Source organism: Cebidichthys violaceus, unplaced genomic scaffold, assembly GCF_023349555.1.
Source record: "Cebidichthys violaceus isolate CVI_PGR_0920_01 unplaced genomic scaffold, fCebVio1.0.p SCAF_35, whole genome shotgun sequence".
In the NCBI taxonomy this organism is placed as follows: Eukaryota; Metazoa; Chordata; class Actinopteri; order Perciformes; family Stichaeidae; genus Cebidichthys; species Cebidichthys violaceus.
The window spans coordinates 1,184,848-1,202,347 of record NW_027176539.1 but is presented as its reverse complement, the minus strand read 5'-3'; the positions used below and the strand labels follow the sequence as shown (position 1 = coordinate 1,202,347).

The window sequence follows — 17,500 nt, the reverse complement described above, 5'->3', positions numbered from 1 at the left end:
GTGACGACGGGGAGGAGATGTTCAGTGTCGCTTCACAGAACCGTTATAAACAGAGTAGTGAAGCTGCGTTTCTCAGCGGTGGACTCACGCTGCCTTTGGAGACGTAGTTGTTGTCGTGCATGATGTCTCGGGCCAGTCCGAAGTCGCAGATCTTCACTATCTTCCCCTGAGAGAGGAGGACGTTCCTGGCGGCGAGGTCCCGATGAACACACTGTGAGGAGAGAGAGAGAGAGAGAGAGAGAGAGAGAGAGAGAGAAGGAAGCAGAGCGGTGACCAGCGGCTCATCACTCACGGGTCGTTCCGCTCCCACAGCCACCGACTGCATCTATTTCTGGAAGTGTTTCATTTCAGGCCGAGTTCGTTTTTTTTTTTAATGCCGTTTCATTTTTGCTTCATAAAGCTCGGCCCTTTGTGTAAACACGCCAGTTGGAGGGATGGCGACCGCTGGATATTTAGGGATAATAACCATGAGAGTGAAGAGCTTCTGGCTGCAGCGCGGCGTCCCTGCCCGGTAATTCTAGCCCTGGCGGCGCTGCTGCTATATTCGGCAGCTGGCCGCTCTCCTGAGCTCAGCAGCCGGCACCAGAACCGCTTATCGCCCAGCGGCTTCGGTCCCCCCTTTGGCCGGCACCGCTGTCCCCGTGTAGGAGGAAAGCAGGGGGAATGTGAGGCTGCAGGAAGCTAACGCCAAGGACGGATTACTGACAGGCTCACAGGGGCCAACACAGGTGAGAGGCCCCTGGTCTGTTACTGCTAATACATGTCAAACGACTACAAAGAGACGCAACAGAACTACAAAAAGATGTCAAACGACTACAAAGAGACGCAAAAGAACTACAAAAAGATGTCAAACGACTACAAAGAGACGCAAAACGATCAAAAAGAGACGGAGAACAACTACAATTTGATGCAAAATGACTATAAAGAGATGCAAAACAACTAATAGTATGTATGTCTCTTTGAATCTGTGGCTTTTGTTTCTATAATGGAGCGGTGGGGGGGAGGGGGGGGGGGGGGAGGCCCATCGTCTCATAACCCATCCACGCCGAGAACCAATATGTTCATTCATTGTGTCTCTGTGGACAGAACGTACGTTCTTGGAAGCCAGGAACTCCATGCCTTTGGCCACCTGGTAGGTGAAGCTGAGCAGGTCGGTGGTGCTGAGGCCCTCGTTCATGTCGTCTGACAGCAGCTCGTCCATCTCGTCCTCTGGTTTAAGTGACCACACACACACACACACACACACACACACACACACACACACACACAGAGAGAGAAAACTGCCATGAGTATATATACGTTCATCACGTAGCGTAAAAATAGCACCGGCTGCTCAAACCTGGCTCCTGAACTAATGGCAGGGAGAAACCGGGCATTATTATGCTCCCTGCTGCAATTATCCTCTCTGTGTAATTACAGTCCTGACAGAGGGAGCGCACCCCCTCAAAAACCAGCGCCGAAGCCGAGCCAGCGCTCACCGGACGGCTCGGAGGGGAGGGGGAGGGGGAGGGGGAGGGGGAGGGGGAGGGAGAGGGGGAGGGGCAGCGTACCTTTCTGAGAGGGCGGCCGGTCGTACTCGGACTTCTGGATGTCGGACGTCGCTCATCTCCAGCATGGGGACGTACTGAGTGTTGTCGCCCTGCTTCATGTCCATGTAGTCTGCTTTGCCCTCGAAGGACAGGATCACATAACTGAGTGCAAAGAGAGGGGAGAACACTGGTTATAATACATGGTGCTATACGTCTGACCCTGTGTGTGTGTGTGTTCTCTGGCCCGGCCTTAGAGGAAGATGTGGTTTGAGTCTGGTACACAGCAGCCAGCGATGAAATCATGTTCTGGTGGACTTCGAGGGTGTGGTCACAGTGAGTCATCAGAGAGAGGGCTGCTGTTTCACCGCGGACAGAATTAACAGATACCTCCAGTCCAACGACATTAGAGGCTGAAAGCTGAGACCACTTCAGGCTGCGATTCGATTAGGACGAAGACGCCGGATGATCTCCTCAACCGTGGAGAAAATGGCGATAGAGTTACCGATTAGGGGTTTGGGGGGGGGGGGGGAGTCTGTGTGTGTATTTGAGATAATGGCTGTGATAAGACTCGCTCTGGTAGAGACCTGTCAATCACTGTGTAGCCCCGCCCCTAAATCATCCCCTGCTTTATGGTGTGTTTGACTCTAAATGGAGCATAATGTACTAAATGAACATCATGCTGTATTGAAGAAGACTGTAAACTAGAGATTGAGACCATAAACTCATGTTTACAATGTTTACTGAGGGAATAAATCAAGAGAGAAGTAGAGTCATTTTAGACTAGACTTCTATACAACCAGAGGAGTCGCCCCCTGGTGGACACTAGAGAGAATGCAGCTTTAACACGTGACGCATTGGCTTCACTCTTCAGATCCAGAGGTTGTCTATTTTTCTCTCGGTCTTTGTTTAAAATGAGCCGACAGCAAAGCCTAACTTTACTTTTAAGGTTATTAAACAAAGAGACGAGTTCATCACTCGTCCTAAAATGACACTAGAGTACTTCCTTGTTTTATGAATGAAGCGGTAAACAAGTTGAAGTTTGTGTTTGACCAATCAGCGACGGTCATCCCTGAAAAACCTCCACGCCGAAAATCTCCTTTCAGAAAGTATTAACAACCCGACCGGGGCCTTTTTGGGAGGTGAAACGCCCCCAGGACTAAATCTAGACTCTGGTCCCTGCAGTCAAAGGGTTCCTAGTCCCTGAGGAATGTTCCTGTGGCCTAAAAAGCTTCTTTATATGGGGACGGTGTATTTCAATGTGTGCTTTTGTCCTGAATTAAAAGTTTCTTTTTTTGTTTAAATCTTAGACACAAACCTCCTGCTGCTCTCGTCGGCGGGGTTGATCCCGAAGATGTCCAGCTCTTTCTTGCTCTTCTCTGGGTTCAGGCTGAGGAAGGTGTCCCTGTTCTTGTGCAGGTAGTTGACCAGGTCCCCGTAGAAGCAGTACTCCGTGATGATGTAGATGGGGCCTGGGAACCGCCAGGGCAGATAAGAGAGTCGTATAAAGAGAGGGGCTAATCTCATCAGAGAGGCTCGTAAAAAAAAAAAAAAAAAAAGGCTGAACAGCTCAAGTCGAGAGGGCGAGCCATAAAAACACCACGCCCACCGCAGAGCTGCCGGCCTCTCTGGGCCTGTAAACCACCTGAATGAGTGTGAATGTGCGTGCAGGTTATCGTGTGCCTCTCGTGTAAAGCGGTGGCTAAATTGCAGGGAAGAGGAAACTTAAACTAAAGCACAGTGTGTGTGTGTGTGTGTGTGTGTGTGTGTGTGTGTGTGTGTTGTTTACCTGATTTGGTGCACGCTCCCAGGAGGTTAACGATGTTCAGATGTGGTCCCAGGTGAGTCATGATCTTCAGCTCGGACATCAGGGCCTGCTTCTCGCTGGAGCGCGCCGTGGCTGAAAGGAGGCGTGGGAAACGGTGACTATCAAGACCGTTAAGCCTTCATCTCGTTGTTAAGAAAGGTGCAGACTCTTTGAGTATCTTCCCTTTCCCCAAAGGTCTCCACGTCTCCACCACTAAGCTAAAGGAGGACTAGTGTTCTCGTGATCTAGATCACTACAGAGCACTACAGTACTCAGATGACCCGCGTCTTTAAAGTCTCGTGAAACTGCGATCCGTCAAACTCACGTTTCAGCATCTTCGCCGCCACCTTCATCACGGGCTGGGAGCGGCTCAGTCCGTAAGCGGTGCCCTCCACCACCTTCCCGAAGGCTCCGGAGCCCAGGATCCGACCTGGAGAGAGAGAGAGAGAGAGAGAGAGAGAGAGAGAGAGAGAGAGAGAGAGAGAGAGACGAGAGAGAGAGAGAGGGACGAGAAGAAGCCACTTCATCAACAGACGGCAAAACAAAAGGAGCTTCACACACGACAGACGATGCTCTTTTTGGATGCCTCGTGCCTCCTCAAACCAAAACCCAAGAAAAATGGCGCGTCAGCTCACCGAGCACCAGTCTGTCTCGGGGGAACTCCCATCTGGAGTCGTAAGGAAGCTGCATGGGATCCACGTAGATGTACTCGTGGCCGTCCGGACTCACGGACTCGATGACCCTCCAGCGGATCTCGTAGCGTGGTTTCTGAAGGACGGGAGAGACGGTTAATCGACACTCGATACCGGGACATTTTCTCCAAAGCCTTGCAATGTCTGTCAGGAAATGTTGCTTCATTTGTTACGTATTCTATTAAGTCAGATGTTCGTCTGGTTGTCACAAAATTTCCCAAATCCATAAACACAAGCGAGGGAGAACAGATGAACGCGTGGAGAATGAATGCGTTATGGTGCCAACAGTACCTGTTTCCAGATAATAACCAAGACAATGAGTGAGATGATGACAATGACCAGCAGCACCAGCACAGCAGCAGCTACAGTCAGCTCAGGGTGAGGGCCTGTTCAGGAGGAGAGCGTTCAATGACACACGTGTTGCACAACAAATGTCGTCCGTCAGACGCTAAGAAACAGTGAAATCCAGACGGTGTCCTAGTTTACTGGGACCAAAAGGTCTGCTGGGGAGAGGTGGGGGAGGGGACGGGGGGGGGGGGGGGCTGGTCTAGGGGGAGTGGGTGAGGATGGGGGTGTAAAGCTGGTCTGGAAGGAACAAATGGCCAAAAATCTGTTGCTTTCCTGAAATAGCCTTCAAAATAAGAGCCTCCTCACTCAGCATCTGACAGCTGCTGAGTGTCACGAACAGGAAGCAACTCCACAACAACAACAACAAACAACAAACATCAAATGGCAAGTGTGTGTGTGTGTGTGTGTGTGTGTGTGTGTGTGTGTGTGTCCTCACCATTGGACACCAGCTTGACCTCCCTGCTGACGACGCCCATTTCGTTCCGGGCCTGGCAGCGCACCGCCAGCGTGCTCTCCAGGTGACCAAACATGACCTGGCTCTCCAGGTTGCGCTCCTCGTCGACGTGCGAGTCCATGGTGATCTCCGTGGAGTTGGCGGGGAGCGGCGCCCAGGCCGACGAGTCGTTGGCACAACTTGGGAGGAAAAGGAGACGAGGGGCGCGGCGTCAACCAAAAGCGTCTCTGCCGGCTGGGGCTCCGCGGAAGACAAAAAGAGAGACTTACTGTTTGATGTTCTTGCAGACGAACCACTCCACCACCGGAGTGGGCTGCCCTCTGGTGATGCAGACCACAGACTGGCCGGCGGCTGAGCCGTGGTGGATGTCCATCAGGTCCACAATGACCGCGGGCACTGCAACATAGTCCGACAGCAAGGGGGGGGGGTAAGCTTTGCAGCATTCTTAGCGGACGCTTTTATCCTTTGACTAAGGACACCAAAGGGGCATTCTGACCTTTCACCTCCAGGATCAATCCGACGTCTCGTCGTTGGTCTCCGTTCTCCACCCGCATGGTGTAGTTCCCGCTGTCCTCCTCCTTGGCCCGGATCAGGGTGAGAACACCCGCGTAGCTAAACAGAGCGACACAAACCAGAGATTCAAACAGCGATGGAGGTTCCACGGTCCCGATGAGAGAGGGCCCCGTTCGACGGGCGGGGACCTGTCGTCAGTCGACCCCGTGCGGGAGGCTCACCTGGTCTCGCTGAGCTGCCGGAGGCTGGTGGAGATCTCCGCCGTCACGTCGCCGAGCGGGACGCCGTCCTTCAGCCAGGTGACGTGGGCTGTGGGGAAGGAGCTGATCTCGGCCCTGAACTCGCGGACCTCGTCCAGCTCCGCCGATTCGTACTCTCTGAACTCCGGCCAGACGGACATGAACTCGCTCGCTGTTTAGGAAGAGAGGCCGACGGACAATCAGCGCCGCTTCACGAAAGAACGTGACGTACGTACAAATGTAACGGTCGTCGTACCGAAGACTCGAATGGCCACTTCCTTGGTCTGGCTCTCGTTGCGGATGATGTCGGTGATGGAGCACGAGTAGATGCCGCTGTCTTTGGCGGAGGCCTGCGGGATGGTCAGGGTGTACCGGATCTCCTGATCCCTCTTGTTCTCGTGCACCGTTTTGATTCCACGGTTAGCCTGTCAAACAAAAAGGAACATCAGGAACGTTGAGCTTTCGCTTCCTCTCTCTGAACATCTTTGAGCTGTGGACAAAACGAGACATTTGAGGACGTCGTCTTGGGATTTGGGAAACACAGATCGACGTTTTTCATGCTTTTCTGACACCAAATGACGAACTGATTAATTGAGAAATCAAGTTTCAAACCACCTAGCGATAGGACTTCAGCACGCACTCATTTTAAATCTTTTCCCTCACCAGTTTTCCGGGGTATTTCCAGTGGTCCTCCAGAATCTCGGATCCCCGAGCCAGACAGGTGACGGTGATGGCGTCTCCCACCAGCAGAGCGGTCCGTTTGGCCGTCAGCTCGACGTGCAGCGCGGTGCCGCCTGAGATGCAACAATTACCGTTAGCAACATGTGTGTGTGTGTGTGTGTGTGTGTGTGTGTGGGGGGGGGGGGGATAAAAAGAAAGAAAAGCACGGAGCCGGTTAGATATCTGAACGGTGAAGCACCTGCCCAGCCGTGGACGATGTATTCCCCGCTGTAGTGCTCCGCCCCGTTGATGAGAGCCTTGCAGACGTAGGTTCCGGCGCTGAACACTCCCAACGCGCCCCTCTTGCTGTCGTAGACGCTGCTGACGGGCTGCTGGGTGTCCACGTTGACCAGCGTCACGTTGGCGCTGGGGTCGGACACGCGGCACTGGATCTCCATGTCCTCGTGGTCGAACAGGACGTGGTTTCCAAAGGGCACCAGCGACGGAACGAAGGGAACGTCCGGATCTGGACCGAAAGAAGTTTCTCAGACCAGATAGTACAAAAAGCGTGAAACAGAAAACACATCCGTGGACACATGCGGTGTACCTGGCACATAGATGTAGATGGCGCTGTCCTCCGCGTCCTCCGTGGTGTTGCGGTTGTAGAAGCAGGCGTAGTAGCCAGTGTGCATCGCCGTGGCGTTGTCCACCGTGACGGTGGTGACGAACAGGCCGCCGTTGTCCTCCCGCGCTTGCTCGAGCACGCCGATCGGCGTCCTCCAGGCGAGCTTGGCCTCTCCCCGACAGGTCAAGGTGAAGGGGGTGTGGAGGGGCACCACCAGCTCCTCCGCCTCGGGCAGCAGCAGGGGGACGGAGGACGGAGGGAACAGCAGAGTGGTGGGGGCTGAAAAGAAGAGAGACGTGTGCAGAACTCAGTCATCACAAAATCCTCTAATCCTCTATCTGTGAGCGGTCAAACATCTCCATGGACCACCGTCTGTCTGTCTGTCTGTCTGTCTCTCTACCTGTCTGTCTCTCTCTCTGTCTGTCCGTCTCTCTAGCTGTCTGTCTGTCTCTCTGTCTGTCTCTCTCTCTGTCTGTCCGTCTCTCAACCTGTCTGTCTGTCTCTATCTGTCTGTCTGTCTCTCTGTCTGTCTCTCTCTCTGTCTGTCTCTCTGTCTGTCTGTCCGTCTCTCTACCTGTCTGTCTGTCTCTCTGTCTGTCTCTCTACCTGTCTCTCTCTCTGTCTGTCCGTCTCTCAACCTGTCTGTCTCTATCTGTCTGTCTGTCTGTATCTCTACCTGTCTCTCTCTCTGTCTGTCCGTATCTCTACCTATCTGTCTCTCTATCTGTCTGTCTGTCTACCTGTCTGTGTCTCTCTCTGTCTCTCTGTCTCTCTACCTGTCTGTCCGTCTCTCTGCCTGTCTGTCTCTCTCTCCCTCTGTCTGTCTCTCTACCTGTTTGTCTGTCTGTCTCTCTGTCTGTCTCTCTACCTGTCTGTCTCTCTCTACCTGTCTCTCTCTCAGTCTGTCTGTCTCTCTGTCCTCGTCTCACCTTTCACTCTGAGGCTGAAGGAGAAGTGAGCAGAGCGAGACCCACTGAGGGCGGTGATGGTGTAGTTCCCGTCGTCTTTCCCCAGAGGCTGCCGTAACGTCAGGACGCTTTGATACCTGGGAGAAAAATAAGCAAATATTCATTATTATGAATATATTTGATCTACTGATGCTTCAACGCAGGGACGGTAAATATGAAGGCGGTTAGCTTAGCTTAGCATAAAGACTGGAAACAGGGGGAAACAGCTAGCCTGGCATTTCACAAAGTTATGAAAGCAAAGTTAAAGACTTCATACAGCGTATTAATTTATCCCTCGCTAGCGGTTTCCAGTCTTCATGCTAATTTAAACTACACCACCTCCCGGCTCCAGCTTCACGTCACAGACTTCATTCTCACCGGTTCCCCTCCAGGTGGCTCGTCTTGGCGTGGACGTAGTAGCTCTGCGACATGTCTCTGCCGTCTTTCAGCCAGGACACCTTGGGGGCCGGGTATCCGTGGATGAGGATGGTGAACTCCGTCTCCTCCAGGAGGCTGACGAACTCCGTCTCCAGAATCCCACTGTGGTCCAGCGCCACGAAGGAGTTCTCCTCTGAGGAGAGGGACGGAGGAAAACACCAACGGAAGGAAATGGGTGAAAGGGTTTAGATTTAGAGTGAGCGAGAGGTGGGGCACGGCGGAGGACCTGACACACACACACACACACACACACACACACACACACACACACACACACACACACACATCTGCTGGAGCCATCCCATAAAACACAGCAGCTGATGCTGAAAGCAGAGGTGCGGCTTTACAGAAAACGACTTCCACACACCGGCTCGACCGGATGACGACGACGCTGCGTCGGGATCAAGTGGGCGGCGTGAGTTTTGGGGCTTACCGAAGACGGTGACGGCCACGCTGCCGACCCGGACCTCGCCGCCGATCTCCTCGGCGACGGAGCACTCGTAGACGCCGCTGTCCCGGTAGGCGGCTCGCGGGACGCTGAGCGTGTAGACGACCCGGTCGGGAAGAGTCCGCTTCATCAGAACGGCGTCGGCGGCCTGTAAAGAAACGGGACGACGACACATGAAACCCCTCTGTGATAAGACAGCAGAGAGCTGCGCTGATGGTTAAAACACTCGCTCGGCTACAGCAGATAAATCAGGATCACAGAGAAGACTGTAATTGCGACTTGAGCTCAAAACCAGGAGTCCCGGACTCTGGAAAAGGACTTAAGAGGAATCCCAATGCAGAGAAACAAGACGATGAATTATGAATCTGGATATGAATATAAACAAGATCGCACATCTTTCAGCGGACACTTCAAAAAGCACTAAATGTTTCGCTGGCCGTCATGTGCAGACAGCATCTGTCCTACAGGTCTCAAGGTCAATGGGGTCAAAGGATTTACAACCTGGCTTTTAGTGTTTTTTTTTACTTCTTTTGAACCGCCGGCTCCCCTCCAGCCATTTGTCCACAGCTTCCTGTCAGAGCGCTGCGTACGGGGTGAACCGCAGCAGGAGCCGTTCGGATGAAGACACAACATTTCGGTCGCTGCTTTCCTAAAACACAGACTTTGTAACCGCTAAGCTGCCGTTCTTTAGAGCTATATTCCACCGGCGGGGTTTCGGGAACCCGTTATTCGCTAATTTAAGGCTCGGTGCTGCTTGTGGCGAGGAAATGACATGGAGATGTGACAAGGGGTTGAAGGAAATGGGGCAAGAAAGGCTGAGGAGGTAAAGCTTATTCTGGATGAAGCCATAGAGGAGACGCAAGTGAAACTTAAAAAAACACACAAAAAGAGGGAAAAAGGGAGGAAAAAAGAAAGAAAAAGAGCTGCATCTTGCCTGTTTTTTGGGATGCAGCCACTGCTGGTGGAAGTTGAGTCCGGTGGGAGCGACACATGTGACGTTGAAGGGCTGCCCGGCTCTCACCGTCTCCCCGCTGGCTCTCACCTCCACCTCAAAGTCCTCCACCTCCTCGGGGGCTAGAGGGACCACCAGAGAGCAGATATCAGCACCGTCACCCCACAGCTCCCAACACAGTGACAGATGGATTACCAAGAGCTCATTCAGCACACACACACACACACACACAGACACACACACACACACACACACACACACACACACACACACACACACACACACACACAGACAGACAGACAGACACACACACACACACACACACACACACACACACACACACACAGACACACACACACACACAGACAGACAGACACACACACACAGACAGACACACACACACACACAGACACACAGACAGACACACACACACACACACACACACACAGACACAGACACACACACACACACACACACACACACACACACACACACACACAGACAGACAGACAGACAGACACACACACACACACACACACACACACACAGACACACACACAGACACACACACACACACACACACACACACACACACACACGGAGTGAAAGCAGACGTGTTAAGTCGTCTCCCTCTGAGATAATGACATGATGTCACAGCTCTCATGCGGTGAGATCACCCTGCAGCCATGGACGGATTATGAGACAATGGGCCCCTGGGTACTGGGACGTGTAAAAGGCCCCCACCACCTCTCCTATATAAGAACAAGGGCCACAGATTCAAAGAGACATATTGTTGGTCTTTTTGTGTCTTGTTGTAGTCGTTTTGTGTCTCTTTGTATTCGTTTTGCGTCTCTTTGCATTAGTTTTGCGTCTCTTTGCATTAGTTTTGCGTCTCTTTGCATTAGTTTTGCGTCTCTTTGTATTCGTTTTGCGTCTCTTTGCATTAGTTTTGTGTCTCTTTGTATTAGTTTTGTGTCTCTTTGTATTAGTTGTGTGTCTCTTTGCATTAGTTTTGTGTCTCTTTGTAGTCGTTTTGTGTCTCTTTGCATTAGTTTTGTGTCTCTTTGTATTAGTTTTGCGTCTCTTTGTATTAGTTTTGCGTCTCTTTGCATTAGTTTTGCGTCTCTTTGTATTAGTTTTGCGTCTCTTTGCATTAGTTTTGTGTCTCTTTGTAGTCGTTTTGTGTCTCTTTGCATTAGTTTTGCGTCTCTTTGCATTAGTTTTGCGTCTCTTTGTATTAGTTTTGCGTCTCTTTGCATTAGTTTTGTGTCTCTTTGTAGTCGTTTGCTGTCCTATTGTGGTCAATTTGTGTCTCCTTTTGCGAGTTTCGCATCTCTGTGGTAGTTTTGAGTGTCTCTGTGACTTCCCAACGAGACATTAGTTAGCAGTGACTTCAAACAGAAGCTCCCTAACCTATCGGGCCCCTGGGCCTGAACCCAGCGGGCCCCTTCAGTAATCTGTCCGTGCCTGCAGCCCTCTCATTGTAAACAGGCTTGGGGATTGATTCCAGCTGTGCCGTTTTACAATCGGCATCCTATTACTAAAGTGCTTTTTTAACACACAACAGTTACATGCTCATTCTGAGTTGTTCATCAATACTAGAATGTTAGAATATAGAACAGCAAATCTATCAAATGTCCCCGTTCCTCGTCTTCTTGACTCACCCTCTGTCTCCACGGTGTAAATGTCACTCGCGATCGTCCGGCCGTTCACCGTGGTTTCACACTGGTACTGTCCAGGCGAGAGGCTTCCAAAGAAGCCCATCTTGTTGTCGTAGTAGGCGGGCATCTCCTCTCCGCTGGGGACGCTCCTCAGGGTGACGTGAGAGTAAGGGTCCGACACCCGGCAGGAAATGGGGACCCCCGGCGTGTCCATGGGGACTAGCAAGTTTTCGGGGGTCTCTGGGACAAATGGGACCTGGGGATCTAGGCGTGTGCAAAAGCAGAGGAAGGAGGTCACATTCGGGTTTCATTGAAAAGCAGAATTTCTAATCCACTGTACTTCTTTTTCAAGCTTAATTTTGACGAGATAACATATTATTCCTGCTACAAATTAAAAATCGAATGCATAAGCATTTAAACACAACCTTGGGTTTTGCTGCTACAGCCCTATCTGGTCTGATAGTTGCCTCGTCTCACTTTAAATGTCCAGACTCAGTAAATCCATGGCTATAGAGTGCTGCAGGAATGAGTCCTAGAACCCAGAAATGAGTCAACATCGCTACACTTCCAGTAAACTCAAAAGTCTTATCTGTGCGTTTTAGTATGTCCCAATCATCGGTCCCAATACATATTATGTCAAATGCAGTTTGACACGAAATAGCAGGATGTTCTCCTACATCCGGTTGCATTTTTTCGCAAAGCTTTTACCGGCTATTCTGACCCACAATCCTTTGGGCAGCAGGTAAATAAGCAAGAGTCAAAAGTTTAAGGTGCCACAAATGTCCCAATTATTATTGCACGCAACAGCACAACCTTTATGGTACTTTGTAGTTATGTACTAAAAGTTAAATAAGAAAAAGTAAAGCTGAAGAGATTTTATTGTTCTAAATATGTCAGTAAATATTCATCTGGTGAATTTTTAAGCTTTTACGTGTCACGTAAGCTTAAACTGTCAAGCTAGCTACTACTAGCTTGACAATGGTGACATATATACATATATATATACGTATATACATATATATATATATATATATATATACATATATATATACATATATATATACGTATATACATATATATATATATATATATGTATATACGTATATATATATATATATATATATATATATATATATATGTATATATGTATATATATATATATATATATATATATATATATATATGTATATATATATATATATATATGTTAACCGTAGTGTAGTTTGTTTGTAGCCTAACCCTAAAAAGTGGTGCTCATTAAATTGCTGAATAAAACGTGTAAATATGTTTAAAAACAGAGCTTATTTAGTGCAATAGTCCAAAAAGTCGAGGAGAACCAGTGTTATGCTAACTTCCGGTTTAGCCTATCGGCGCCATCTTTAAAAAAAAGAAGAAAAAAAACAAAAAACGTTGGTCACCTGGGACGAAGACGTATATTCCCGCCTCGTTGTCTTCTTCCGGTTCGCCCTCCAGTGACTCATAGGTACACATGTAGAAGTTGGTGTTCTCTACGGTGGCGTTGAAAATGAACAGCGTCGCCGTGTAGTATCCCGGGATCACGAAGGTGTTTGTCGGCAGCGGCTCGACCCAAACGACGTTTCTTTTACCGGTGCAGCTGATGTTGAACACGGAGCTGGGACGCAGGACGAACTCTTCTTCGTTGGACACGATGGTAGGCGGCGACAGACCGGAAGTAACTGAAAGAGAGTTTTGTAAACATTAGAGCAACTGTCAAAAAACATCTATATTGTATTATTTTAGCCTAATATATATATATATATATATATATATATATATATATATATATATATATATATATATTTTTTTTTTTTTTTATTTATTTATTTTTTATTTTGTGTTATTATTATTATTTTTTTAAGAACTTACCTGAAACCAGCACCACCAGGAAACCCCCAAAGACGACCCACGTCTTCACCCCCTCCATGTTTATGGATGTTGTAGCCTTTAAAGACAGAAAGGCGACTTATTTAGTCAACAAACACTTCTATTTTTCATTATTTGGTCCTGATTAGATATACTACCACTGTCTCCACATTCTAAACATTACGATTTAATCACTAAATCAATGTCTCATTGACTTCTTGCTTTAATAATAAGCCCACACAGATGATTGGGGGGGGGGGGGGGGGGGGGGGGGGGTTTGATTCGGTTTGTGGTCTCCCACATCACTGCAGTGCTGAAATCTAGAATGTACCTCAGGATCACGTGGATCAGTATTATTTGTTTGTAGGATGAAGATAACGAGACGTTTGAATTCCTGCGCTATGGATCAGGAGACAGGATGTGCTGCTAGTGAACATACGGCCGGCCGCTAGAGGGCGACACAGGCCACCTCTTTGAATCTCAACGTCTTTTCGCATCATTTGAAGAAAATATCCGCTTTTCAAAGCTGCGACTTACGACTATATTTGCCTATAAAATGCACATATAAACTGTCTTTTTATCTTGTTTGGCTCAAACATATATATTTTTTAAATATGACGTCCGTTAATTAAGACGTTCTACTCGTCTCACAGAGGCTGCCAGGTTCGGTTTGGTCACGCAGCTCACCAGCAGACATCCCCCCACATCCTCCCCTGTGTGCCTGTCTGTCTGATCCTGGATCAGGGTGTTCAACCAGGGGCCATACAGTTTGAGAGACGCTCACTAAAAGGACCCACCATCCGAGCCTCCTGTGCTTCAGCACTTCTTTTACATTCGACCTGTTGCTCTTTCTCTCTCTGTGGAAAATCACTTTTTTTCCTCGAAACACTAAAACTTTTGGCCCCTAAACTTGCAAAGCGTCCTGCGTGCTTCTGTCCCAAACCACAACCCCCCAAAAAACACACCAACTGACACAAAAACTACCTCTAACTATTTAAATATTGTGTTTTTCTGTTTGGTTTGGTGGAGGATCCTCCAGCCGCCGCGCGTAAATCTACCCGAGCCTGTCTGCATGCATGTCCGGCTCTTCTTCTACGCCTCCTGCTCCCAAACAAGCGACTCCACAGACTGTGGCAGACAGTAAATGAATCGCTCTGCATTCATTTGACTAACAGCTGATAAGGCTCCACGTCCTGCCCCCCCCCTGCAGAGACAGTGTGATGTGGATCACTTCAGTCCCGCGTCAAGAGAAGTTTGATTTCCATGGAAACTTTTTTTTTTTTTTTAAGAGAATCTTAAAACGACAAAATGTGCAAAACGAATAAAATAAGAGTTTTGAATTCCTCTTTTCTTGTTTCTAAATATTGGAGCAGTGTTGAGCACAATCAGTATTCCACGGGTGACACAGCGGGGTAGGTGGTTAATGAGGAATGCGTCCGTGGCTCCAAAACGCTCTTCTCCTCCTCCTCCTCCTCCTCCTCCTCCTCTTGGATCCACTCAGCCGCAGCTCTGGAGCCCACAAACGGACTCATTTATTTAATTTTAATTCCTCACATTCCACGAGAAAAAGAAGAAGAAGAAGAAGAAGAAGAAGAAAAAAAAAAAAATCAACCCCCAATGATGCGATGCACAACTCCCAAATGTGTTCCTCATTACGTGCCGGGCGGCGTCCCGCAAACACGGTCCTCGAGAGGACACCTCCAGCTGTGCGAGGGCCCGAAACAGAGCGCGTTTCATCCGTCAGCGGCACCTCACTGCTCGGCGTCCAGGGGCGCGACCATATGTTACCCCCCCCCCCCCCCCCCCCCTCCCAAAAAAAAAAAGAACCCAGTAATCTAAAATAATATAAAAGTTGCATGCAAGACGTTGCAGTGAAACCCACATCAGCGAATAGAACTTCTTTTGTTTTAAGAACAGACCTTTTACCTCATAATTGGATCAACTAATTAAGTCTGCAATTAAACTCCCATTAGACCCTTCAGAGTGTGAATCTATGACGCGTCCCTCGCGCGTTATTCCATTAAGAAAAAAACCCATTTTTTTTTCTTTTTAAGAGACGAGAAAATGAGTTTCAATCATCTTCTGGATCCCGGCAACCTTTTCAATTACCTTTCAGTCAACGCGCTCTTTGTATTCCTTCAGTACATCCGCGCTGTGAGGCGCTCGCTCCAGAAGGCGCAGCGAGGGTCCGTCTTTCTGTTCTGTTGCAGCGGCTTGTAATCCTCAGAGATCCGGCGCTGCGAGAGCATATGTGCGACCCTCTGTCCGCATCCGCGACCGTCCACTCAACTGCGCTCCGGCTAAGCGACCTGTAACTGATTCAATGTTACAGTCCTCCTCCTCCTCCTCCTCCTCCTCCTCATCCCTCCCCTCCGAGAGAAAAAAAAAAAAAAGTAATCATCTGGCTCAAAGTAAATAACTCTCAGGAAATGACACCCCTCCTTCTCCTTCTCCTCCTTTTAGAGTGCTGGACCCTTTTTCAAAATAAGAGTCTTTTTTATTTTTTATTTTTTTAAGAAGGGGGGGGGGACTGCAGACGAATATCCCGGAGACACGAGGAGAAGAACAGCTTTTTCATGTTATTTATTTTTTAGATAATTTGGATACAGTAACTTGTTTGAAGGACAAAAGTAGGTCTGAACTTGTGCAACTTTCTTTAAATCCGTGTTTTGTGCAAACTGAATTACCGAGCGGGGGGGGGGGGGGTCACCACATTACAATGCAAATGTGCACTTTTCGTGCATACCCGTGCAAACCCCCCGCCCCCCCCCCCCCAAAAAAAAAAAAAAACAAACAACAACAACAAAAAAAACAACAACGTATTTTCTGCAACATGCACGAAGCTCAGCCAGGGTTCTTGGAGCGCATCAGACACAAAGTGGAAACAGTGGAGCGCTGCACTCATATAGAGGGCGCTCCAACACCATCACAGCGCGAGACAGACCCTCTCTCTCTCTCTCACACACACACACACACACACACACACACACACACACACACACACACACACACACACACACACTTCTCCCTGTGTTATTGTTGTTGGGAATTGCATTGAAAGAAATGACACCATCCGGGTAGTTCTTCTTTCTCCTCAGAATGTGACGCGCACACGTCACAGCTGTTCACCGGGTCCCGCTCCACCGCCGTGATTATGAGTGTTATCTCTCTCTTTATTTCACGGACAGACACCCCCCCCCCCCCCCCCCCCCCCCCCGGGCTCTGCTGCCGGGCAGCGGGAGAATAAAAGGGCCGCTATGAATCACCTATCTGTGGGCAGAGGAGAGGGCCATCAGACCGGTGTGTCTCTGCATTAGCGGAGCCCCCCGGGGCCGAGGATCACCCCCCCCCCCCCCCCCCCCCCCCCTCCTCCTCCCATGCAGCCGTTTGTTGCAATTACTTCCACATGTTGCCCAAAAGAACAGAGTTCTTGTTCTCTAAAACAAAGGATCTCAGCAGCAAAGCTTACCTGAAACCTCTCATTTTAACCCCCCCCCCCCCCCTATTTAAATTAGCTTGAGCTTCGCTGAGTCATGACAGTTGTGTTCTAAGATGACGAGGAAAAAACTCTGTTTTTCATCACGATCAGTTTTGAATAACTCGTCCTCTTTCAGACTAGAGGAAATCAAACATTCATTTTATACTTTGTTTGTTTACGTCTGTAGATTTATCATAAATTCACCAAAAGTTCCCGTTACCTTATGCCTCATTTGCGTATTTAAACATCACATTTCAGAAAACTTGTAACACGATAACTACTCGTCTTAAAGTGAGTGATGAAGTGGTGAAGTTTCGTGGTGATTTCTGTTAAACATTTCCCTCGTTTCTTAAATATGCACCTGATGCTCTGAGTGAAGCATGAAGCAGCTTTAATCCTCTCAGTGTTTCCACATGAATCCAACACGCTGCTCTTCACTGACTCTGACTGACCACCAGGGGGCTTCTGAGAAATAAAAACAGCAATCTGGGTCTAAATAAGTAGATCACAGTTCAAAGGGGATTCATCAGACGGCCGTTTGAAGGCGATCAGGTTGATGAGGTTGAGCGTGAATGAGATGGTTTCTGACAGACAACTTCGTCCTTCCTGTGTCACAACATGGCCCTGAAGGACACCCTGACCCTACAGGGTTCAGGGTCCAGGGTCAACTCTTAGACCAGGACGCGTTGGGTTGGAGCTCAGACGGGTTTTTTGTTGTTGTCTAAAAGTTGTTCTTCAGGTCAAATAAGAACAGTTGTTGATGTGTTTTTATGTCAATCTGTGACTTTAAAGTCTGTGATTCATCCAACATACAGGTCTGATTACATG

The 17,500-nt window shown here is 49.0% G+C and overlaps 1 protein-coding gene across 1 annotated transcript in view; it reads right to left on the bottom strand.

Annotated features, from left to right (window-relative positions):
- The window catches only part of pdgfra (platelet-derived growth factor receptor, alpha polypeptide), a 16,537-nt gene extending 3,084 nt beyond the window's left edge, over positions 1–13,453 (bottom strand). The window contains 24 exon segments of the mRNA XM_068725341.1: positions 89–211; positions 1,094–1,209; positions 1,551–1,597; positions 1,599–1,691; positions 2,845–2,998; positions 3,316–3,426; positions 3,659–3,763; positions 3,969–4,101; positions 4,317–4,411; positions 4,810–5,006; positions 5,097–5,223; positions 5,324–5,439; positions 5,562–5,751; positions 5,836–6,004; positions 6,243–6,373; positions 6,499–6,765; positions 6,847–7,143; positions 7,794–7,909; positions 8,190–8,382; positions 8,683–8,845; positions 9,632–9,771; positions 11,314–11,574; positions 12,729–13,007; positions 13,198–13,453. Coding sequence (XP_068581442.1) covers positions 89–211; positions 1,094–1,209; positions 1,551–1,597; positions 1,599–1,691; positions 2,845–2,998; positions 3,316–3,426; positions 3,659–3,763; positions 3,969–4,101; positions 4,317–4,411; positions 4,810–5,006; positions 5,097–5,223; positions 5,324–5,439; positions 5,562–5,751; positions 5,836–6,004; positions 6,243–6,373; positions 6,499–6,765; positions 6,847–7,143; positions 7,794–7,909; positions 8,190–8,382; positions 8,683–8,845; positions 9,632–9,771; positions 11,314–11,574; positions 12,729–13,007; positions 13,198–13,255 — 3,681 coding nt within the window. The 5' untranslated portion in view covers positions 13,256–13,453.
- Between the last annotated feature and the right edge of the window lie 4,047 nt (positions 13,454–17,500).